Source organism: Peromyscus californicus, unplaced genomic scaffold (genome assembly GCF_007827085.1).
Source record: "Peromyscus californicus insignis strain IS unplaced genomic scaffold, ASM782708v3 Scaffold_5__1_contigs__length_169319896, whole genome shotgun sequence".
Classification (NCBI taxonomy): Eukaryota; Metazoa; Chordata; class Mammalia; order Rodentia; family Cricetidae; genus Peromyscus; species Peromyscus californicus.
In genome coordinates, this window is record NW_026294573.1 from 145,489,484 (window position 1) to 145,514,548 (window position 25,065).

General features: G+C 44.2%; 1 protein-coding gene across 10 annotated transcripts in view; it reads right to left on the bottom strand.

Annotated features, from left to right (window-relative positions):
* The window catches only part of Asph (aspartate beta-hydroxylase), a 226,473-nt gene that overhangs the window by 180,413 nt on the left and 20,995 nt on the right, over positions 1 to 25,065 (bottom strand). For 4 of the 10 annotated variants that reach the window (XM_052716096.1, XM_052716093.1, XM_052716089.1 and 1 more), the window contains exons 2-4: positions 3,489 to 3,638; positions 1,777 to 1,821; positions 378 to 446 (exon numbers count right to left, since the gene is read on the bottom strand). In XM_052716096.1, coding sequence (XP_052572056.1) covers positions 378 to 446; positions 1,777 to 1,821; positions 3,489 to 3,567 — 193 coding nt within the window. In that variant the 5' untranslated portion in view covers positions 3,568 to 3,638. Of the gene's footprint in view, positions 1 to 377; positions 447 to 1,776; positions 1,822 to 3,488; positions 3,639 to 7,147; positions 7,497 to 25,065 lie in introns of those variants that run through there. The other 6 variants (XM_052716095.1, XM_052716090.1, XM_052716092.1 and 3 more) reach the window with 5 other exon arrangements.

A 25,065-nucleotide genomic window follows, 5' to 3' on the forward strand; every position in this document is an offset into this window, starting at 1 on the left:
CACATGAGGACATTATCTATATCTCTGAACATTAAGTTCATACTATGAAATGTTTAAATCTGAAAACACAAATGAAGCTCTAATTGTTAAAAATTAATGTGCAAGAACCACATGCAAAAGAGATTTGAAAAGTCAAAATGAAAAAGTGGTCATTTAGTATATCAACAAAAACGAAATATTACATTGAAAAATAACTTCCATAAAAGATTTACAGTTTCTGTGCATAATTAAAGTAATAATAATTTTATTATTATATTTCATTATATGTACTTTATTATATATAATAATACATCTAACATTAAAGAATATTAAAAATATTCTTTTGACTTCAGTATCTTAACTCCTTCTAACAAAAAGAAGGAAAGAAATGTACTTGCCTAATAAAACTTTTGCATCATCCACATCAAAGTCTCCATCACCGTCTGCATCATAGACTCCTAGTTTTCCTACAACAGTAAAGAAATGATACACACAGGAAAAAAGAGAAAACAAATTTAATAATGAACCATTTCTCACTAGTTTTTAGACACCATAAATGTTACTTATTTCCTCTCTTTTTACTCCTGCAAAGCAGAATTGTAAGAATAATTACCAAAACTCACAGGTGGGTGGGTCACCTACAGATTCACGAAGTTTGCAGCTAACAAATTGCAGCTAACAAATCCTAACATACAAGTGAGAGGGTATTTCCCCTAAAGATTTGGGAATATCCTGATCCTATCACTTCACAATAATCTTACTATTCTCTTCAAAATATTTTACATAAAAATGGGTACATATAAAAAAAAATCAACCCATTTCTAACAGCTGAACAAATGCATAAAATTTGATGTTTCTAAGATGTAAAACTTCACTTATCAACAATGAATGCAAGCTAAGCTTCAAATAAAGATAGAATATAAATAAGTCAACAGAGAGCATAAGAACCTTATAGAGTAAAGGATGAATTGTTTGATACTTAATAAATTACAAACAACAACAAAAAAGCATGCATCAGCTTAAGGGGGTGGGGCTGTTCTGGAAGTATGTAAAACTGGAGGCTTCTTAAAATGACAATGGAAAAATTTATGTCCACCCATTTAAACATGTCCCAGACACTGGACATCCATTCCTTAAGGAAAAAAGGGGAAGGCTTAAAAGAGAAATGGTGAGAAGCCAAGTTCACTCAGCCTCCTTAACACTGGCTGTGCTCTGCCAACACTTTCAGGGTGCTGTCTACAGGTTTAGCATTTCAAATGAGTCTAATACAGACCATACCCTACAAAATATTCCAAAATCAACATGGTTTATAATTCATCATTGGACAAAAACTATGGGAAAAAAACATAGTACACAGCAATACTTTAAAGCAAAAACATAGCATTCTTATGAAAAACAGTTGGCAGTAAATACTGTTTCCAGTTCTTTAATTCAAAGTACATTAAAGATTGCCTAAGGGCAGGCAGGAATTTTGGTACAGAACAAAATTCCCAGCTCCCTGGCTCCGGTTTTGCTATACAAAAGTCTGCTTAGTACACACACAAGAAAACCAGTAAGAATGCAGCGATGAAGACATTATCCTTCCTCTAAGAAAATGAAAGGAATAACCTGTAAGTCAAGACTATCAATAGCGTAGTACTTAATACTGTTTGAAGGGCCGCACCCTTCCTGAGAGCCTTCCAAGGGGAAGCTGGTCCTGCCACTTACATTCTTGATGAAGATGACTAAGTCAGTAGAATAAGGATGAGGTCTTAGAGAAAGATGCAGTACACTTAAAATGCATCTCCAGTTGCCTACCTTGAAGTACCTCTGATAAGTTATAACGGAAGTCCTTTGCTTTGGCTGCATGCATGCAAAAACATGAAGATTATTATTTATCATTAAAGGTACACATATTACCTAGCAACATAGTACTGTAAGTTAATGAAATCATATTTTTGCTTATGCCAAGCTAAAATTCGTTTAATTTACTCATCTGTTTGGAGACACTTTCCTTAAGGTAGTAAGGGAGACAAACATCAGTGAGTGACAGATCATACGTAAACAGACTGTGTTATTCTTTGTTCTCCTCTCCCCTAAGAAAGATGGCAACAATCTATGATGGCACAGGAGGGCTAGCGAAAGGGGGTGGGTCTTCAACACAACATTAACACGTGTGTACTTTTCTTACCGACCGGTCTTTAATAATCCTTAAGTGGATTATTAAAGAGGGAAGCCATAGTTCATAACGGCCAAAAGTGAAACCAAATGATCATCATCGATGGCTACTAGATAAACAGAGTGTGGTATATCCGTATGTTGGAGTGTTACTCTGAACCTTACACATATAATGATGCTAAGCATAGCAGGCAACTCAAAAGGCCACACGCATGTCTATGCTATGCTCAGAACCCCCAAAATCATCCCAGAAAGTCAAAATGTTGAGGGAGGAGTGAATGTCTGGGGAAGAATGGGTAATAGACACGTTCTAAAATTGAATGATGATGATGATCATGCAAAATGATGAATATATTAAAAACCAATGAATTGTAGATTTTCCGGTGTTTACAATATTTAACTTATTTCTCTCCATTTTTAAAACAGATGAAAATGAAAAGTGGTCAATATAAAACAAATCATTTTTTAAAACTTCAGTGTGGCTGGAGAGATGGCTAGGTGTCTAAAAGTGCTTTCTGCTCTTCCAGAAAACCCAAGTTCAGTTCCAAGCATCCTTATCAGGTGGTTCATGAACACCTGTAACTCCAACTCCAAGGGATCCATTGCCCTATTCTACCTCTGTGGGTACCCACACATGGCAGACACCCACATAGAAACCTAAATAAAAATTTTAAAACTTTAGTGATTATGTGAAGAGAAAGGAAAAAAGGAGAAGAAAGTTAGACACTATTAGAAATACCCCCAGGAACTTCCTATAAGAACATGGAGACACTACACCTGCACACACGGTCAGCAGCACAGTGGCCTTAGCACTCACATATCTGTGTGCACACACACTCCTGTCTCAACAGCCATGGCAGGTGCTCCTTGTGAACCCTCGCTAAAAGAAGGTTTTATCAAGTCAGCCACTGCAGCTCCCTTCCATAACCCTAGCACTGGGAGCCATGGCAGAAGGACCACTGTAGGGTCCAGCCTGGGCTACAGACTGAGGTCTCAAGTCTAAGCCCACTAAAGGAAGCAGTTCATGATCTAAAATTTTCAAAACTCATAACAAAATTGAATAGAAAATAGAAAGTACAGAAAATAGCGAAAATGAATTTAACAAAATTTGTTTAGATGGAAGCTTCCATATACCACAATAAATAGAGAGCCTGCAAAAAAACTTTCAAAATCAAGGCCACTACTCCCAGGCAGCCCTAGTAATGCACCCTTTTCTTTCACTTTATCAAGAATCAATGGAAAGCTACAGTCAGTAATAATACCAGAGAGGTATTACCAAGCTGTGGAGATTACCACAGACTATCACTTTCCCTTTTACTAATTCACTAGAGAGATTATACCCTAACTCTTACCTAGAACTTCCTCATAATCCACAAGGTCAAACCACACGACGGCCACAGACGTCCAGACACCCAGCAATGCAATGACCATGAACCATGTGAAGAAGGAGCCTCCAGAAATTCCTCCTCTCCGCCCATTCCTGTGTCCTCCATGCTTTGCTTCTGTTTGGAGAAAGAAAAATGCAAAGTGTCACCACAGAAGAAGATGCCACTGGACTGAATGCCACCTTTCCCACGCATTTCTTTTGACAGTGATTTGACTAAAGATCACTTTAGAAACAGGTTTTTCTTAAATTCTCAAAGTGCATTACACAAAATAATCACTTTGAACACAAAGAAGTTTCTAATTAAACTCAATTACCATATTTAAATAATCTTAATTCTGAGCAGAAATAAACCCCTGGTGGGCTATTTTTTTTTTTTAAAATATGATGACAGAGTGCTGTGGGATGGTCTGTATGTCAAGTGTGTTGCTGATTGGTCAATAAATAAATCACTGATTGGCCAGTGGCCAGGCAGGAAGTATAGGCGGGACAAGGAGGAGAATAAAGCTGGGAAGTGGAAGGCTGAGTCAGAGAGACACTGCCAGCCACCACCAGGACAAGCAGCATGTGAAGATGCCGGTAAGCCACGAGCCATGTGGCAAGGTATAGATTAATGGAAATGGATTAATTTAAGCTATAAGAACAGTTAGCAAGAAGCCTGCCACAGCCATACAGTTTGTAACCAATATAAGTCTCTGTGTTTACTTGGTCGGGTCTGAGCTGCTGTGGGACTGGTGGGTGACAGAGATTTGTCCTGACTGTGGGCCAGGCAGGAAAACTCTAGCTACAGCAGAGCACATACATTCCTTCCAAGCCCTTCGTAAAAACCATCTTCATAAGAACACTCTTGTGTCCACATGGCCACATGTGCCCTGCCTCCTGTGCTAAGTAGCAGACACAGTACGTCATAAACACGACTAAGACGCCATGTTCTTTCTTGCCTTCCCATATCAAGGAAAAGGCTGGCCCTGGTTTGGTATTTGTCACAGTTACCTTGCGTTGTCTGAACCTTTAACGTTCCAACTAGTCAAAGCTATTATTTTCTCATTATGACACAATAACCCAAGTCTTTAGCAAGTGTCACGGACACTGGAGCAGACATTCTGTTTTGCCTTCCACTTCTGTGGCTTTCTTTACTGCATGGCCCCCTAATCCCTTTAGTTATGCTGATCTTCATGGTGCCCCGACTCTGCCAGCTCCTTCACTGGATGCTGCCTTTTCCTGGTGCTGGTAGGTGGCTATTTTTTTTATGGACCAATGTCTCTTGCCAACCCACAGCAGCACACTCTCAAAAACCCAGCCAACAGCCTGTGAAGCCCAGTGCATGTCAACTTACTTAATGAACTCAGAGATGTAGATGGATCTTATTTCATAGCCTATTTACATAGAATATCACCCTAAACCATGTTAACTGCCACAGAAGAAAGTAAATTCCTCTAAAATCATTCAGTATTGAGCGAAGGTGAGTGAGGGGAGGAGGCACAGAAACATAAATCACAGACAGAAGATGAAATGGAGCACAACTCCACCCCCTCCTCAGGAGGTCCAGCAGGGCGCGGGGAGGCAGGAAACAGGCCCTCATGCAGGAAACGGCTCTGTAAACTGCTGCTCACCAGTGCCATTCATCATGCACTTCTGTGCTTTGTGTGCCTCATACCCTCCTAGAAATAATCTTCTGATGGTCCAAACAAACACAATTCACAAGAGTCAACACTGTTTAAAAAGTTACTGTCACGTGCACATTTCTCTTAAAAAAGAGTGCTATATTCCACAAGTATAAGTAAATATCCCCAAATGCCATGTACTACACTTTTATAAACATGAAGACATTTTTCCCTAACATATATGGGAAAAAAATCTTTCTTACTTTTCTATAATATGCAAATAAATACATACTGGAGAGACAGCTCAGTGTTTAGGAATATATATTGTTCTTGTATTCAGTACCCAGCACCCATATCAGTGGCTTACAACTGTCTGTAACTCCAGTGCCCGAGGAATCCAATGTCACTGGCCTCTACGTGAATCTGAACTGATGTGGCTATACCCATAATTAAAAAACCAAAGTAAACCTTATTAAAAAGTGAAATACATCTCCAACTTAAAATGAAAGATAAAACTACAGTAAACTGGGTTCTTGTCGTATCTGCTCTTGGATGGTGCCACAGATACCATCTTTCCATTGTTCCTCGTTAACTAAAATAGCAAATTGTTAAAAATACTTTATCCCTTACAATGTCAAACAGTGTGTTACTCTGGCATCTTAACCTTATTACTATTAATACTTGTTAGTTCCATAAATGATAAAAGCATCGAGTCATAGGAGACCCTGCTGGCACTTCACAGCCTTTCCTTTGAGCATGCTCATGAAGGACACTGCGCAGGAGCTAAGGACCCAGCCCCTCCCTCTCTGGAGCACACCACTCGTGCTTGGCCTGTCCCCTTGTAAATGTGCTGTGCCCGGTCCCCAGGGGCAGATCGGTTTTCCTGACTCAAGTGAAGGAAGTGTGGTAAAGCAAACCCTTCCCAAGGGTTTCAGACTCCACAAACAAATTCAAAACCAGAACGTTATCACAAAAATATTCTGGAAGAATTTGCTGCGGTCTTTTTAGATCAAAAAAAAAATCTAAGTCAACCTTCATCTGGTTTTCTGGCCCCATATCCAAAAATGCAGTCACCAAGGGGGTTTCCTAGAGTTAAGAATATGGCAACTCATTTTCCGAAATGAAAATTAAATGGGGTTCGCTCTCTTCCATGCTGCCTCATCAAAATGATGTCCACATAAGAAAATGTTCTCACACCGTCCTGAACAGAACATTACCATTCGGGCCTCGGTCCCAGCAGTCAGAAGAAAAGACTCTCCAAAGTGGGCTAGGGACAAAAGGCCACTCACTGCATGCTGGGGACTCCCTTGCCAGTAAGTCAACTACAAACCAGTCTCATCCGTAACTGTTAGGAGGAATTGTGCTGGGCATTCACACTGATACTAAACAAAGCATTTGAAGTTTTCAAACAACAGTTCTTTATACAGAGTTGCAACATACCTAGTGGATACATATGTTTTAAACTAATAAAAAGACAATCTTTGCTTATAAAGAAATAAAGATACATATAAAAAAGTAAATTCAACACATTAAGGATATGAAAGCATCAATTTAAGAAAAAAAATTCTAGTGTCTTCTATTTTGTTTTTCATTTACCCTCTGCTTCACATGAAGTAGGTCAATTTCCATATAAGGTAAACCTGCTCGAACCAAGCATGCTCACTAATTAAAGACTAGATTGCATACCCCTTAAGTTTCCTACATTTTTATAAGGAATCTGAACACACAATTCCTTAGGTTCATTGTAACAGACACATCAGACTATAGTTTATAAAATGTGATTTGTGGCAGCAGAATATATTGAGGCAGACTCAGGACAGCAAATCTATTCTTATTAGAGAAGGACTATTCCATGAAAAGCAGCCACTGTGAAAAGTCGACCTCTCCAGAAATTCAGGCAAGAAAATGTAAAGCACTTCGCCAACAACATCTGAACAGAGCAGAGCTGAAAATAAGGCAAGAAAGTCGTCAGCTGGGTCTAAGACCCTGTTAATCCAAACAACAGACATATATATATATATACCTTTGTCCTCAGCCATTCTGATTTCTTCAATCCATGCATACAATACACTGACGGGAAAGACCTAAGGTGCTCCCAGGATGTATAGGGCACCCAGCATGCCCTTTCCTGCTAGAACCGTGACTACTAGTCCTGCCTGGCCAAGGGCTCCAGAGTTAAAACTGGACCTGACTGTGGACTGCTCACCAGCTATTTTTAGAGGCCGCTTCCTTGCGGCCACATGCTGCTAATCACTCAGGCAGACTGCACTCCTGACAAGCCTGCAGCCCTTCCCACTGGGGATGGATCCCCTGCTGGGGTGGTTCCTATCACCTGTACCTCCAAGCTCTGAAGGATGAAGCAGCTGGAAGAGCAAGGAAACAAACTGTACCACCAGTGTGGTTTTCTTCGGAACAGGCTGCAAGGGCCTCAGCTTTAACACCAAATCAGTCAGTAATTAAAGGAGCCCACGCGTGGCCCCAAGCCCAGAGCCAGCATCATCAGGCCCTTCAGAATTTTAATCATCTTTGTGGATTCCTGGGAACTTCCCTAGCACCAGGTTTCTCCCTATCCCCATGATGTCTCCCTCTATCAAGATGTCTCTTTCCCTGCTCTCCCACTCTGTCCCTGTTCCAGCTCGACCATCACATTCCCTTATGTTCTCATCCCCATCCCCTACCCTCTATTGCCCCCCCTCGCCCCCAGTTTACTCAGGAGATCTCATCTATTTCCCCTTCCCAGGGCAATCCATGCATCCCTCTTAGGGTCCTCCTTGTTAGCTAGCTTCTCTGCTTTACATCTAGTATTCACTTATGAGTGAGTACAAACCATGTTTGTCTTTCTGAGTCTGGGTTACCTCACTCAGGATGATATTTTGCAGTTCCATCCATTCGCCTGCAAATTTCACAATGTCATTGTCTGGCCTACTCCCATAATCAGATTGGTGAATACCCTAACTGTCATCATAGAGCCTACATCCAGTAACTGATGGAAGCAGATGCAGAGACCCACAGCCAAGCACCAGGCTGAGCTCCAGGAGTCCAATTGAAGAGATGGAAGAGGGATTAAATGAGCAAGGGGCATCAAGAGCAGGATGCGGAAATCTACTGAGACAACCGAACCAAGCTAGTTCCCACTCATGAACTTTAGACCAACAGCTGCGGAGCCTGCATGAGACTGGACTAGGCCCTCTGCCTAAGTGAAACAGTTGTATAGCTTGGTCTTTTTAAGGGGCCCCTGGCAGTGGAATCAGGATTTATCCCTGGTGCATGAGCTGGCCTTTTGGAGCCCACTACCTATTGTGAGACATCTTGCTAAGCCTTGATGCAGGGGGAGGGGCTTGGACCTGCCTCAACTGAATGTATCAGGCTTTGCTGACTCCCCATGGGAGGCCTTACCTTTTTGGAGGAGGGGAGGAGAAGTGGGTTGGGAGGGAAGGCTGGAGGGGAGCAGGAGGAGGGATGAGAGGGGGATCTGTGGTTCTTATTTCTTAATAAAGGAAAAAAAGAAAAGAAATTACATCTTTTAAAAAAAAATTTTAATCAGAAGGCTGTGAGACTATTTAACCAGACTGCTTGAAGAAAGACTAATGTTAAATAACAAGAAATTAATGAACTCTAGAATCCTGAGTCACAACACTATCATCCCAGGAATAGTCCTTCCAACAGCAAAAATAAAGCCAAGTACAAAACCATTTCACAGGAAGACAAGAGAGGGCTAAGGGACGCTGAAGGAAAGAAACTGAGAAAAGGATGGAAGGGTGGAGGAGGGGAGGCAGCGCCTCAGAGAGGGAGACAGACCACGAATCCCACACCCAGTGCTCCCTTCTGGGAAATGAAGACGGCTCCAATTTTAATGCCTTTTTTTTTTTTTTTTTTTTACTGTTCTAAGATTAGCAGTTTATAGGCATCATTGGAGCTAATTAACAAATGAAATTAATTTAGAGCAAGTAGAATCTAGAGCAAGCAGCAACCTTTCAAAGTGGCTTCTCCATCTTTAATTTTTTTTGCTCCATCTTAAGTCTTCATAAGAAAATAAAACATTTAAACCATTCTGAAGAGGGGTCAGTGGCTCAAAGTCTGACGGTCTAGATACGAGACAACGTGAAGAAGGCACCAGGTCAGCTTGTGTCCTGGTTTCCTAGGATGGAGTTAAAAAGGACCTTCAGGTAATTGTTAAAATACTATCAGTATAATACTACATTATCATACAATATTATATAATATTATAGGTAACTGTTCTGGAAGCTTCTTTGCTTGGCAGGTATGAGAAGGATAAGGAACACTCCTTGGGACCACAAGACCATGCCACAACTGACGCACAGGGCCACACTTATGGGACCCTGGCCTGGTATAGTTTTGAGATGGGGATGTGCTTCCCAATTTCTGTCATCCTGGAGAGTCAGCACATCTCTGGATATCAGTTTCCTGCTTATGAAATATGTCTTGACATACACGAGGCACACACGTTTGCTATAACATCCATGCCACACATTTTCTGGAATCAGAATCCGTGAAGAAATCTTCTCATTCACTCCCAGCTATCTCCAAGACACCCAGTGCTGAGGTGCTCCTGAGCAGGCTGTGCAAGGCCAGCCACATTAAAAATTACTAGACAGTAGCCAATTAATTGATGTAAGAATCACAGCCATTAAATCGGGACCAGCCTAAACAATATAGGTCTGGTTATTCCTTGCAGACTCATCTTAACCATGACCATATGCCCTACGGTTAATGTGCTGGATAGTTTTATGTCAACTCAACACAAACTAGAGGCATCTGAGAGAAGGGAACCTCAATTAAAAAAATGCCTCCGCAGGCCCTACACCTCTCCTGGGCAGCAAAATAGAGCTAACCCCATTGGTGGAAGTGTGGGTGAGCTAGCCCCAAAGCTGTAAGCAGGGGAGAGCTGTCCCCATTACTCATCTGTATTTGGCAGCTCGAACAGGGAAGAGGTGGCCCTGAGGTCATAATGGCAGGAGAGCTGCCCCTGTCCCCTACCTGCTGAAAGACCTCAACTGGGTAGCACAATAGAGCCAATTCTGTTGGTGGAGGTGTGGGTGAGCCAGACCCATAATTGTGAGCATGGGAGAGCTGTTCCCATTTATGTGGCACCATGGGCAGGGGAGACATGCTCTCTCCACCCCATCCCCCAATCAATGCCTGAGGCAGGTGGGAGAGCTGACCCTGAGGTCTTTAGAGTGGGAGAGCTGTCCCTGCCCCTCATCAGCTGCAGCACTCAGGAGAGTGGCCCCTATGCCATGGCTGGGCAACACAGTAGAGCTGGCCTTGAAGGTGTAGGTGTGGGGAATCCGACCCTGAGGACATGAAAGCAGGACAACGGGACCTGCCTCTTGCTCACTGCTGCAGGGTGTGAACTAGCCAGGGCAATGCAGGAGAGCTCACCCTGGTGGTGAGGACAAGAGAGAGCTGGAGGGCTGACCAACCCAGGCCCAGAACCAGGGTTATGAGTTGACCCACCCCAACATCCACCCCATCTATGATCTGCTGGAGCACATTGAAGGGACCAGTCCTGCAGACCCAAAGCTGCAGGATTTCCACAACACAGGGCAACAGCAGGATAACCAAGAGGAGTTCTAGTGAGGCTCAGCATCGATAGTGCAGCAGAGACCAGAGGCCTCGAACCAGACCAATGACTCTGCAATGAACAGTTGTAAGAAAGATATATGGACAAAAGGGTTTACTGTATGACTCACTGTGCCACACTATAGCTTCCATGATGAGATTGATTTTGTCCTTCTCTTTTTTTTTCTTTTCTTTAATTTTATTTTATTTTGAGGGGTAAAGAGTGAATACAAAGGGAAGGGGAAATGACTGAGATGGAGATGCATGATGTGAAAGACACAGAGAGTAAGAAGGAGGAAGGGGGAAAAAAAAACAAATACCTCCATAAGACCAAGCTGTAGGCAAGCCTGTAGGGCATTCTCCTAAATTGAGATTGATGGGGGAGGGCCCAGCCCACTGTGGGTGGTGTCATGCATGGGCTGGTGTCCAGTGTTCTATAAAAAAGCAGGCTGAGCAAGCCAGGGGAAGCAAGCCAGTAAGCAGCACCCCTCCATGGCCTCTGCATCAGCTCCTGCCTTCATGATCCAGCCCTGTTTGAGTTCCTGTCCTGACTTCCTTCAGTGATGGACTACAGAGTGAAAGCCAAGTAAACCCTTTCCTCTCCAACTTACTTTTGAATGGTGGTGTTTCATCACAGCAACAGGAACCCTAACTAAGACAGTTAACCTCCTCCTCCTCCTCCTCCTCCTTCTATATTCTTCAACAGTTAAATAAGCATTGTTAAAAATGTCTTTCTTCCCTAGTTTCACAAAGGTAACAGAACATCTGTGCAGTGAGGTAAGTGAAGAAAACTGCTGAGTTATCACTTTAAATCATTTACAAATTTACTGCAGGGAAAGAAAACTCTGAATTGCAAGAAAATGCCTGTAATGATAATAACATTTTTGGTGAAGGAGAATACTTCTAAAAGTTATTAAAAATAAACTGGACTTGTCCACGGCAAATTCACAGCACAGCAGACAAGTAAGATGCAGTCACTGTCAAAGGAGCAGCTGCCGGGACTGAGATCCACCCTAGACACAAGCAGCGGACAGACCTGTAATGGGAACTCAGAGACTATTAATATCAGGCTGAGTGACCTGAGACCACGAGAGCCACGCCCCATGTCCACGGAGCCACAGGCTGCACCTGTCACAAACACCTGCCAGGTGAAGTCCACGAGGCCTCTCAGCCAGTGCTGGCCTCGTCCTTGGCCCCCAGCCACTCCTTATCTGCAACTGCAGCCCTAACCTGTTAGATAACCAGGTGCTTCTTAATCTCTTACTCCCAAGCTTGAATTTCTGTAGGTCCCATGAGCATGCCTATGTCCCCAGTGACTGGAGCCACTGCAGAGAGCCTGAATATAGAGAATGATTAATCAGCAGTCAGGAAGGGGCGATTTGAAAGTTAGATTGAATCAGTGCACACTGTGTTCAAGTACTGAAATATCGCAGAGAAACCCATGACTACGCATGATGATGTATGTAGACGAACAAATAAGCAAAAAGAATGACATATAAGCCCTCATATTCTCAGTCTCAAAAAGGGGAAAGCAGCTCTGTTTTACCAACTGCAAGTTTATCAATTCCTTGCCCCATTAAAAAAAAAAAAAAAAAAAAGCCAAGCAACAACAATCCTGCTCCTCCAGAGCCCTCAGCATGCAACTGCACACCCCAGCTCCAGCTCCATCATTGGTGGCCTCCCCAGGACCTCAATCTTACCTGTAACCAAATGGCTCCAAAGCCCAGCCCTGGGTCTTCCCCTCTCACTCCCAGAAGCCTTGCTCCTGCATGCTGTATCCAACACCCCCTCTTACAATGTGTCTTGCTGTGACCGCAACCTAATTCACCTCCCTAGGCACATCTGCCTTCTTGCTGAAATACTTCTGCAGCCCTGCAGGCAGCCAGACAAGGAATCTAAAATCCTGTTGAACGTGTTCTGCTTGTTTAACTCCACTATGAGTGCCAGCAGTGTACCCCAAAATAAGTAAAGTGTGTTATTTTAACCAACACATCCCCCGAAAAAAGGAGCTAGCGTTACAGTGCCTCAACAAACATGAGCAAGGATTATCATTCTAAATCTAATATAAGTAGCCAAGATTACACCAAACTAAGGAAATGCTGCAGACCCCAAGTACAACGTAACCACGCTGACTCCTCCCCCAGAGAACCACGCTGACTCCTCCCCCAGAGAACCACGCTGACTCCTCCCCCCGCTGAGTCCTCCCCCAGCTTTGGAAGAGTCACCTCTGCGGCAGAGGAACGGATTGAGAGTGTAGGACCTATTCTAGCTTGTCTAGTCACTGGTCTCTTCTGTAACTCTCCTTCCTACTCCCCGACGTGCTGTTTTTAGCGTGGGGGATGGCTCCCAGCGGATCCATTCCTCCAGTGTAATTCCTTCCGGTGAGGCAGTAGTCTCACAGGCAGTCCTCAGTTACTGGGGTGTATTCTCGAAGGTGGGAACCCACCTGCTCTCTCAGTTTCCCTGACTCATAACGTAGGCCCGCTGCTTGCTCCACCATGTGCCTCCATGATTGGCTGCTCTTCCTAGGGGCTCGGAGTGACGGAAACACCCATCCTTGTGATGGACTTTTCTAGAACCATTAGAACAAATTTTACCTCTTCATATGGTGAATTAGCTAATGTTTCATTACAGTCACATGGTCGAATAACACACTCACCACCTGCCTCCCCATCCCTCCAAACCCAGTTCCTCATTTAAGCCTCTCCTGGCCACATCTGCTACTCAGCCTTTTCACAGCCCTGGTCCAGCATGATGGCCTCCTTGGCCGTCTGCCCTCCTTGACAGCAAGAGCAGCCACAGCGGTGCTACGGTTGGTTCATTACAGCTTCCCCGTGTCCACACAAACTGCCTCAGACTTCTCTGCCCTTAAATCCATCCTACCAGATTCAAGGTCCTCTTAGCCTTACTACACTCGGAACCTAAAACCAACAACAGGACCTGTCCTGAGAACCCATCACAGAACAGCAGGACCTGTCCTGAGAACCCATCACAGGACAGCGGGACCTGTCCTGAGAACCCACCACAGAACAGCAGGGAACAGTCCTGAGAACCCACCACAGCACAGCAGGAACTGTCCTGAGAGCCCACCACAGAACAGCAAGACCTGTCCTGAGAACCCATCACAGCACAGCAGGACCTGTCCTGAGAACCCATCACAGAACAGCGGGACCTGTCCTGAGAACCGATCACAGCACAGCAGGACCTGTCCTGAGAACCCACCACAGCACAGCAGGACCTGTCCTGAGAACCCATCACAGCACAGCAGGACCTGTCCTGAGAACCCATCACAGCACAGCAGGACCTGTCCTGAGAACCCATCACAGCACAGCAGGACCTGTCCTGAGAACCCATCACAGCACAGCAGGACCTGTCCTGAGAACCCACCACAGCACAGCAGGACCTGTCCTGAGAACCCACCACAGGACGGCGGGACCTGTCCTGAGAACCTGCCCCTGTCACACTGCCTTCACTTCTGTGTGTGTGTGTGTGTGTGTGTGTGTGTGTGTATAAATATATACATATTAGTGTTTAGCCTTCATGCATGTCTATGCACCACGTATGTGCCTACTGCCTGAAGAGACCAGGAGGGCATTGGATCATCTGGGACTAGGGTTACAGACAGTTCTGAGCTGCCTTGTGGGTGGTAGGAATTGAACCTGGGTCCTCTGGAAGAGCAGTGAGTGCTCTTACTTGCTGACCCGCACCTCCCCAGCCCCCTACCCGCCCTCCCCCCCCCCCCCCACACACAGGTACAATTCTTAGCAGAATTCTTCACTTCACTTTCCACTCACAGCTTACAAACTATACATGCCCTATGGCTTCGGCACACCTCAGCAGAGATTCTCCAATGTCTCACTAGCGATGCCCATGTCATTAAATCAGATGGAAAGTGTTCTGGCTCCATCTTACTGACCTCTTAGCAGAATTCTCTCCCTTTTCACAATTTCTTCCCTCCCTGCCTTCGGACTCTCCTGGCATTCCCATCACCTCCCTGGACTTTCTCACTTCCACTCTCCCCTGTTGGCTCATTCTCCTCCACGTGACTTCAAAGTGTGAAAAATTCCTAAGCGTAGTCCTCTGCTCCTGAGCTTGGTCCTCTGCCCGCTCCAGCTCACTCCAGCTACTATGTGAAGGACTGACCTATTTCTCTCCTTTGGCCCCAAATCCAGGTGACTACCCCTGAATGTCCTAAGTGGATGACTAAGGGGCAATTCAGCATGTCTCCGGCATCCCTCCCTTTCCTCTCCAAGGTCAGAGTCACAAATCACTTGCAGTAAGCCAGCTGCTTAGCATCCACCCTTTACCTGAAGGGTCGGTCACCTCAGGCTGTTTTCCCACCCGGCTACAGTTGTACAAGCACGTGGACTCCCTCAGCACCTGGGCATCCTCATCAGTTTTTAAAACTGTAGTGCCCCAGTGTGCCTGTGAAGACCTAAGCTTAGAGAAGCCGGCTTCCTTCTACCTCTGTATGGTTTCTGCTCGTCTGCAACCACTTCAGCCACTGAGCTTTTCTTAAGCTTTGTGTATGCTCTGGCAGGAGAGGGTGAGAAAATGTTTCCACCCTTTCTGCCTTTTGAGCACAACATATCATCCAAACCCAAATTCTCCCTCACTGGTCTGTCCACCTTATTGTGACTTCACTGCTTTGCACAGCCACAGAAGTGTTTTCATCTGATTACACAATGAGTGAGTTTTTAAAAAATAATCATGTTCCCCCTACTCTCAAGATAAAATAGAAGACCTTCAAGCTGGCCTGGGACATCAGTTGCGCTGACTCCAGACGGCGGCTCTAACTTCAGCTTTGTTTCGTTTCCTCTGAGCTGCTTAGAGTCTAGCCACAAACCAACCAAAACCAGCCAGCTTTCTACTCTGTATTCAGCCTCACGCTCTCGGCGCAGCCTGTTCCTGGAATGTCCCAATGGGGCCACCACACATCAGTCACTGCTCAGTCCCCTGCCTCACTATGTCCTGTTCACTCTACCAACACACCTCCTCCTCAAGGAAGCCTTCCCATCTTTCATGAAATGTTCTGACAGAAGTCAGCATGTCACTGGGAATTAAGAAAGACAGCTTGAGACAATGTCTCCTGAAGTTTCGTGAAGCCAGGTACGGAAGAATAGATCTCATTCATTACCGAACACTTCCTTTGAACTCCTTTGCATGTAAAAGGAAATCAACACTTTGGAAAATACTGAATGACTTCCTTCTCACATGCTGGATAGTACAGGGTTAATCAGACCCTTCTCTGGTCAAACTTAAAAGAAGGAACAGCCATGTCCTTGAAGACTTCTTGAACTTAATTCATTCAGAAGGCAAAAGACACATAGCCTACCTCCTTACCAATGCCCACTTTCCAGTACCAAAAAGTTTAAAAATTTAATACAACCCTCAAGTGTTTCACGTATCTAAACTGGGAGGGAAGTATATTTGAACAACTGCATAGTTGAAATTCCCTCCTCACAGGAGAAAAGGTTCTGCAAACCATTAAGACAGAAGATTGAAGTCCAGTGACTGCTTAGCACACGTTAGGGACTCCATCCATCCACTCCCAAGTTTCCAAAGCTCCAGCTCAGATAAACTGGGAGTTGCTGCCCAGGCTGGACAGGAAGGAGTTGTGAAGCCCCCTCCATGGATTACAGCAGCCAGAACCAAACTGTGCTCTCCTGACTAAGGCTGTGTAGAAAGGTACAATGGTTGGGAGGGTGACAAAGGACTGCCCTGTGTTACAATTCCAGAAAAAAAAAAACAAGTAAACAGTTTGCACTTCCATCAGCCTAAGTTAAAATGAAGTATCAGCAATGCCCAGGCTGCCTCCTTCCGCCCTCACTCCCTTCCATCTCCATCCATCCTTCCATTCTGAAAACTAATTATCCTTTGTAATCCTCAGGTAAAAACTTATACCCTAGCATTTATCTGTGTTTGTAGCAATGCTGATTCACCACGGAGTCAACTAAAGGGATCAGAGCACAGACACACACGCACACGTGCACACGTGCACACACACACACACACACCCGCACGCACACGCGCGCACACACACACACACACCCCACACACACCACCACCACCAGCACCACCACACCACACATCCTTTAGGAATCTTTTATTCCCAAAACTACACTGGGAAACTTGGTTAATTCTTCAAGCCATGCTTAATGGATCAGTTTTTAAAAGTTAATTAGTTCTCCCCAGCGAGGGTTCAACAGGGAAGAGCACATCTCTGAGGAATAACTGCTCCCCAGGCCAGTCACTCACGGAACAGGTATTGGTAGGACATCTTAAAGGAGGCAAGTTTCTTGCTGGCCCAGGACAGGAAAAGTTTTGAGGAATGAGAGATGAACAGATGGAAGAAGGAAGGAAGGAAGGAAGGAAGGAAGGAAGGAAGGAAGGAAGGAAGGAAGGAAGGAAGGAAGGAAGGAGAATGAAAGCATGGCTACTCACTGAATTTTTAATCCAGAGGTCATGAAGCCGATACAGATGGACACCACTGATCTTCAGTTGTATCCTTGAAGGTTTCTTGACTTTAATTCATTCAGAAGACAAAAAGCAATCCACAAAGCCCTCCTCCCTTACCATTTTCCAGGGAAATAAATAAATAAATAAATGGGCAACACTTACGTTTTACATGAATGGAAAAAAAGGAGTATATAAAAGCATAAAAACCGTGTGAAGTTACAAAGCATATCATGTCTTAGAGTCAAAATACTATAAAATGAAAGGTTAAAAAGACCCACTAGATGCAATTATGATCAAGACACTTTGACAGACACAGCCAACAACACTTTACCATCTAAATTAGTAAGAATGGAGGTAACAGTGAAACGTAGGCAAGGATGGCTGGAACCCAAACTTATCCAGCACGGCCAGGGAGACAGTTCTGTCAGTGAAGTCACAGCCTTGCCATGCCAGCATGAGGACCGGAGTTAACCCTGGCATCCATGTAAAAGGCTGAGCCTGGTTATAATCTCAGTGATGAGGCAGAGACAAGATCGAGGGCTCACTGGCCAACTCCAGGCCAATCTAAAACACAAGGCAGATGTCCCCTGAGACGTTACACCCAAGACTGACTTCTGGCCTCCATGGGCACAGGGACCGACACAGACTGCAGCCACATGAAAACACGCCCAAAACAAACATAAAAATTATACAGTGAGAACTGCCTCTATGTGGGGATGCCCTGCTTGATAGAAATGCTATCTTTGTCTAAGGCAATGGTTCTCAACCTGTGGGTTGCAGGCCGTTTGTGAGTCACATATCAGATATTTTCATTACAAATCATAACAGAAGCAAAATTACAGTTATGAAGTAGCAACGAAATAATATTATGGTTGGGGGTCACCACACCATGAGGAATTTATTAAAGGGTCACGGCATTAGGAAGGTTGAGAACCACTGGTCTGAGGGCTCTGGGCATTGGGCAGCCCCTACTCTAAGTTATGAGGGGAGCTATGGGCCACACAGTATCAGTTCTGATCTCTGGAGGAACAAAACTAGATGCAGCATGTGAGTGACAAACCCTGGATGCCAAAGGCTGGATGAGATCCCACAGCTGGCACACGATACGAACTCCAAAAGAGTGATGCAGAAGGGCTCCATATTCTGGAGGGTAATGTGCCCCACATTTGGGAACCCCCACACTGCTTCATGTGTGCCCGCTATTCACCGTTAAAAACAGTACTGGTAAGTAGAGCACTTTCCTGAGTTCTGTCATTCATTCTAGTGAATTATTGGACCCAAGAGTGGCCGCAGGGGCTGAGAAACTTGAGGTCAGCTAGTCTGCACTCACAGTGCCCTCAGGAGGCCCCAAGCCATGGCTAGTGTCTGAAGTGAGTCTTACAGAGATGTCCTCTCATGCCCCACAGTTGGCCACACTCTCACAGCCCTTCTCTCAAACTCCATGAGGTGCAAGCTTTCTTACAGACCTATCTTTGAGAGAAATTTAACAGCTGCGCCAAAGGAAAGCACACTTCTATAGAACAGAAAATTGGGTTTTCAAAACCTCCTACCACATTACAATAAATATGGCAAAGAACTTAACAACATATATGAACTCCCCAAATCCCCCACTGAATGCCAAATGAGAGCAAGGGCCCGGGAGAATTCCAGGCCCAGGATGAAGGTGCCTGAAGAGATTATCGGTCACCAAGGGGACACACTCAAGCAACAGCCCACTCTGCCCCTGAACAGCAGAGCAGGGAGAAATGGGAAGCAAAGGCTGCCGGGAAGGGGCCACACACACCACGCAGCCTGAGGTCCTGGAAAGATCCAGCTTCCCATGGATGAATGTGGGCAACAAGGAAGCAGCAAGTATGGACCACCTTGCAGTTCTACCCAGAAGGGCTGACTGCCTACACAAGTGGCTCCAGGTCATCCTGGGGAGAGCAGGTCTGAGGCAGCGGGAAGAAACTATGTGTCACGGTAGAGGTCCTCCCTGGCCTTCCAAAGAACTGAGGCAGCACTTGGCACACGTCTCTTGTGTACACCCTGCCAGCCAATCTTACCAACTGGCAGAGGAGACATGGCCAGGAGCCTGTGAGGACAGGGGCCTTGCAGTCTCCTCCCTGCCTGGGAACTCCTGAGAAGCAGAAGCCTTGAAGAGGCCATGAGGAGAGTGCCAGTGAGGGGAGGTGCATGGTGGTCCTTGCACACTCAGGTCCTTCTGCCTGCCTACAGCAGACGCACTTGCCACTGCAAATGAGACCAGGGCTAAACCAGCCAGCCTCAAACACAGAAGGTGACTGGGAAGCTGAGAAACATGTCCCAGGTGGGAAAGAGCCTGTGCTCCCCAGGAAAAATGAGGGATCAATCCTGCCCAACCACGATGACTAGAGGAAGAGCAAGGACTTTCCAGTAGTACCCTGGCAGACAGAGACACATAAAATAAATATCGACACAACAAACTTTTAGGTATTTTAGGCTCGACATAAGAAATAGCCAGTAAAATGACTTGTACACAACTTAAATGTGAGTATGTCCCCAATGCTTTATTAAATTTCCAAATATTTAAATATTTGCAATATCCAAATATTGCAATTAAATCTGCAATCATTTTATAATAAATAACTGTACAATTATCACTTAGATTCTATTTGTAAAGAGGTTATTGCATGGCTTATGTTAGAACCACTCTTCATTCTCTGTTCACCTTTTACTCAGTAGTATTTGAATAGTTCAAGGTAAATTGTAAACACCAGTACACATCGACATACAACAGTTTGTATGTCATAGTTCAACATTTCTATATAGTTTTTAGTGTAAAAATCACATAAAATTAAGGGCATTGATCTTAAGTGACTATTACCTGAGTTTTAACAAATGGGTACGCTGGTGTGGCCAAATCCCTATGGAGACCTAGAACAAGGACCCCACTTAGGGTTCTTCCGTCATGATCATTCTTCCCATTCTGCTTTCACCCTACCCTGCCCTCAGAGATGACTCCACTGCTCTGTTGTAGGCGTTTCTGCTTTTATTTTCTTACTCTAGAATAGTTTTGCCTATTCTTAGAGTCTTATAAAAGTAGCACCACATAATGCATCTTTCACGTGTTTGCCCATGTTCCCATCATCCTAGTTAACTAAGGGGTAGAGTTTCACTATCTGCATACAAGAGTATATATGAGTGACAAGTAGAGTATATCCATTCTGTTACTAGCAGAAAACGAGGAATTTCCCACAGTGCATTACTACGAGCACGACCCCTGGAAAAACTCTTACACAAGATTACTGCAAATACAGCCAGGTCTCCATATTCACGGGTTCTATCTACATCAACGGATTCAACCAACAGCAAATGGAAAATGGATTTAAGCCTATGATGCTTACATTTGTACTTAACGTAGACAAACATTTTTCCTTTGTCATTATCCCCCTGAACAATGCTGTAACATTTTTCCTTTGTCATTATCCCCCTGAACAATGCTGTATAACTACTTGGATAGCACTTACACTGAATTAGATACTTGTGCTGGATAGTTTCATGTCAATCTGACACAAGCTAAAGTCATCTGAGAGTCTGAGAGTCGGGAACCTCAATTGAGAAAATGCCTCCATAAGATGGAGCTGGAGGCAAGCCTATAAGGCATTTTCTTATTGTAGATCAGTGGGAGAAGGCCTAGCCTATGGTGGATGGAGCCACCCCTGGGCTGGTGGTCCCAGTTTCTATGAGAAAGCAAGCTGAGCAAGCCATGAGGAGCAAGCCAGTAAGCAGCACCCCTCCATGGCCTCTGCATCAGCTCCTGCCTCCAGCTTCCTATCCTGTTTGAGTTCCTGTCCTGACTTCCCTCAGTGAAGAACAGTGATGTGGAAGTGTAAGCCGAATCAACCCTTTCCTCTCCACATTGCTTTGGCCATAGTATTTCATCACAGCCATCCTAACCCTAACTAGGACAGTGTTAGAGGTAATCTAGAGATGATCTGAAGCAAAGGGAGGATATGGATGGTTTACATGCAAATACAACACTGGTTTACACTCCGGCCTCGAGTTTCTGTGTGACAAGGAGGATCTTAGAACCAATCTTCTTCAGATAAGGGGGGGTAATTATATATGACCTCTTCATATTACTGCTTTAGGTAAATATGCAGAACTGTTGGGGCCCAAGTATTATAAAAAAAACATTCCCAAAGTAACTCCACCACTTAATGTACTCATTAAGAACCACTGACCACTCTGTCATGATTTTGTCTTTCTAGGTTTAGCCATTCTGGTGGGTATTATCACGGATCTCACAGTGTGTTTCACATATGCTGTTCTGAGAATTAATCATGCTGAGCACACTTTTCAAATCATGTCAACCATTTATTTCACTCAGTATGTGCATTATTTGCTCACGTCTTTTACACTTTTTTTTAAATGAATTGTAAGAGTTCTTTGCATTTCCCTGACACTTGTCCATTAACATTCACTACTTGTTAAAATTCTTTCTCCCCGGTCTCTACTCATCTTCTCAATGACGTCTTCTGGCCGGTAGTGTTAACTCTGATAATGCAGACCACATCAGTTTCAGGTATATTCTAGAGACATCACCAACACACCAGGAGTATAGCTTAGCAGGATTCCTTGCTTCACAGTGAGATGTGGCATCTATTCAGGACTTACCTTGCATCACTGGCCCTAAGAAACACAGACCCTAGCGGAATTTTGGCTGTGGGCCGAACTCTGCACCAGTGAAGAAGCTGGTCTCACAAGGGGTAGATGTTAACTAACATCTATTTGTGGCTCTTACCAAGAGTGAAAGCAAAGAACTAGTGATGATTTGGAGGGTTTTTCACTTTTGTTTTTGTTTTTTTACTAAGTTATAAAAACTTTGGTCACTATTCTACCAGATTCAACTACTGAAGTCTGATTTCCCCCTCCAGCAGCCAGGCAACACTCTGGTCCTCTGACTTCTTACAAGAACTGCCTTACCTGTGCTCTATGGGAAAAGGCTATTTTAATAATGAAAACACTTTTTAAAAAATCCACATAGAAGAGCTATCAAAACTTCAAGGGCAAGCAGGGCACGGTGGTGCACACACCCAGGATGATTTGGGAGAAAAAGACGGGCCTGTTGGAGGATATTATTAGGACAAAATGGGAAATGTTGAGTATTGCCTTTCCACGGTGGACAAGTGTTTGTGATAACCACTCTACAGTGGCACAAAAGTACACCCTTGGGCTGGAGAAATGGCTCAGAGGTTAAGAGCACCGGCTGCTCCTCCAGAGGTTTTGAGCTCAATTCCCAGCAACCACATGGTGGCTCACAACCATTCTATAATGAGATCTGGTGCCCTCTTCTGGCCTGCAGGGACACATGCAGGCAGAACACTGTATACATAATAAAACAATAAGAAGGAAGAAGAAGTAGTAGCAGCTGCAGCAGCAGCACACCCTTGTTTCTAAAGAAAGCATGCTGAAGAAATTAAGGGTGCAGTAATTTGAATTAACTTTCAGGAAAACTAAAGGAACCAGGAGAGGCAGAACGCACATATATCTCTGTGGTAATAACTGATAAACTTATGCAAGGGGGATAATCATTGCACTTAAAAGTATCTTGCAGCTTTGAAATTTTTAAATTAATATGACAGAAAATACATACATTTCCAGGCTAGAAGGGTCAATACACTCCAAAGAAAAAAAATGGGGAATTGAAAGGACATAAGCTTCCCAGGTTCATTCACAACTGGGTTCTGGACAAATAAAAAGAAAAAACAGTACAGTTTTTAGGATGCTTGTAGAGATAGCGAGGGGATTCTGAGCATGAAGCCATGAGGTGACACAGAGCTATTTGATGGCTTCCGAGTGCCACTGGGGCCACGCAGAAAGTTTTGAGTCTTAGAAAACACGTGACAAGAACTTACATGAGTTTATCTAATAGGATGACATGATGAATACAACTCACTGTCACAGAGAAGAAAGCCGAGATCCAGCAGTGGTGGGCAGCGGAAGTGGGGGAAGCAAGGTAGGAAAGTGCTGGGCTGGCAAACGCCAGGGAAGGGAGAATCTCTGCACCCCAGGGCACGATCGCTCTGTTGTTAGAGGGTTTACAGTTTTCAAAACCAAATGTGAAAAAAACATCTACAAAATAAACTGAACTTGGTTTTAAAAATAAAAAGATAAAAGAAGTTAAAGGTCAGCTTTTTAAGCTATCCCTGAAATGCTACCAATTCTGCCTATCTGCAAAGAGTAGAAACCAAAAGAACTGTCTCTACTCACCTGCCACCATGCTCCTGTGCTTGGTGCTCCCACATGCCTATGACACTCTCAACAGGGTACCCTGAATTGGGCCTCAAATTCAAACAGGGGAACAATTCTGAAGTCGTCTGTCATACACAGGGAAACCACATACCTAGAAGAGGTGATAACACAAGGAAGGGGAAGCCACAGGGTGAAGTTTTCACCCTGCCTCTCAGTAGGGCTGGCACACTTTTTCCAAGGTCCTCATAGTAATGAACGGTGTCCATCTGCCACCTCTGGGGCCATAACTAACACACAACTCCTGAACCCAAAACCCTAATTCCAGATGCAGCTTCACAATGTAGGGTGGGGTTTCCACTCTCTCCCCCTTCATTCTAGTGTCTAACACATTACTCCCTGCTAAGGGGGCTTTTTTAGTTAGCCATACCATCCCAGCCACTTCCTGAAACTAAAATTAATCAAAACTAAAACAAAACAAAAAAAGAGCAATCTACTTCAAATCCTTCTAGTTAATAGTTTATGCTTGACAATGATCTTGATTTGCAAACGGTCTTACACCTGTTCAAGCCCATATTCCACTCATAGCCCCGGCCATTGATTGCATACACTTCTGCTCCTGGAATCAGATCTAGCATACAGTGTTATGTCATAACCTGATTTTAATAAGCATTACCTGGATAGGCTTCTCTTGAAGTTCATGCCCAGGTCCACAATCACCTGCTTTTCACACTGCACATGTGATTGATGTGACCACCTTTGACCCCCGGGCATTCCCAAAATTCTGCTAACCTCAGCAAGGCTGGGAAATGTCAAGATTGAGTCCTGACCAATGTACAATGCATACCAAATACATAACAGAATTATTCTTCAGCAGCCTGCACTTCATAAACACACAGTGTCTCTAGATGTTTACAGATGCCTTTCTAGGCACTGTAGAATACTTTTTACTGACAGAAGTTACCTAGGATTATTTCTGGCATAAAGCTGTACATACAGATAGAGCACTCATATACACAAAAATAAATAAATCTTTAAAAAATGCACTGTAGAATACTTTTTACTGACAGAAGCTACCAAGGATTACTTCTGGCATAAAGCTGTACATGCAGATTGCACTCATACACACAAAATAAATAAATCTTTAAAAAATGAGTAATCTGTCCCTTTAGCTTCCTGCACCGTCTGACTTTGAGATTCTCAATGGTGAAATTACTCAGGAACTGCTGGCTGCAGTCACAGTTCTGAAACTTCAGAAAAGCCTTTGGTTCTCAACCTTCCTAATACTGTGACCCTTTAATATGGCTCCCAGTGTTGTGGTGACCCACAACCACCAAATTATTTCATTGCCACTTCATAACTTTAATTTTGCTACTGTTGTGAATCATAATGTAAATATCTGATGTGGAGGATATCTGATATTTGACCCCGAAGGGGTTGCAATCCACAGGTTGAGCCCCGCTAAGGTTTAGTCCATGTTGGTCTGGTCCCTTAAACCTCACTGCACAGTTCACACCTTATATAGAATACAAATTACTTTTGTCCCAATCCAATGACAAAGCAATGTAGAGTACCTGAAAAACAAAGCACAGTTTTGACTCTGTTTATCCCACATGAACATCTGTGTGTGCTCCCTTCCCAATGCACCCCAATCGCACACCAAAGTGATGACCCACATCACCACCA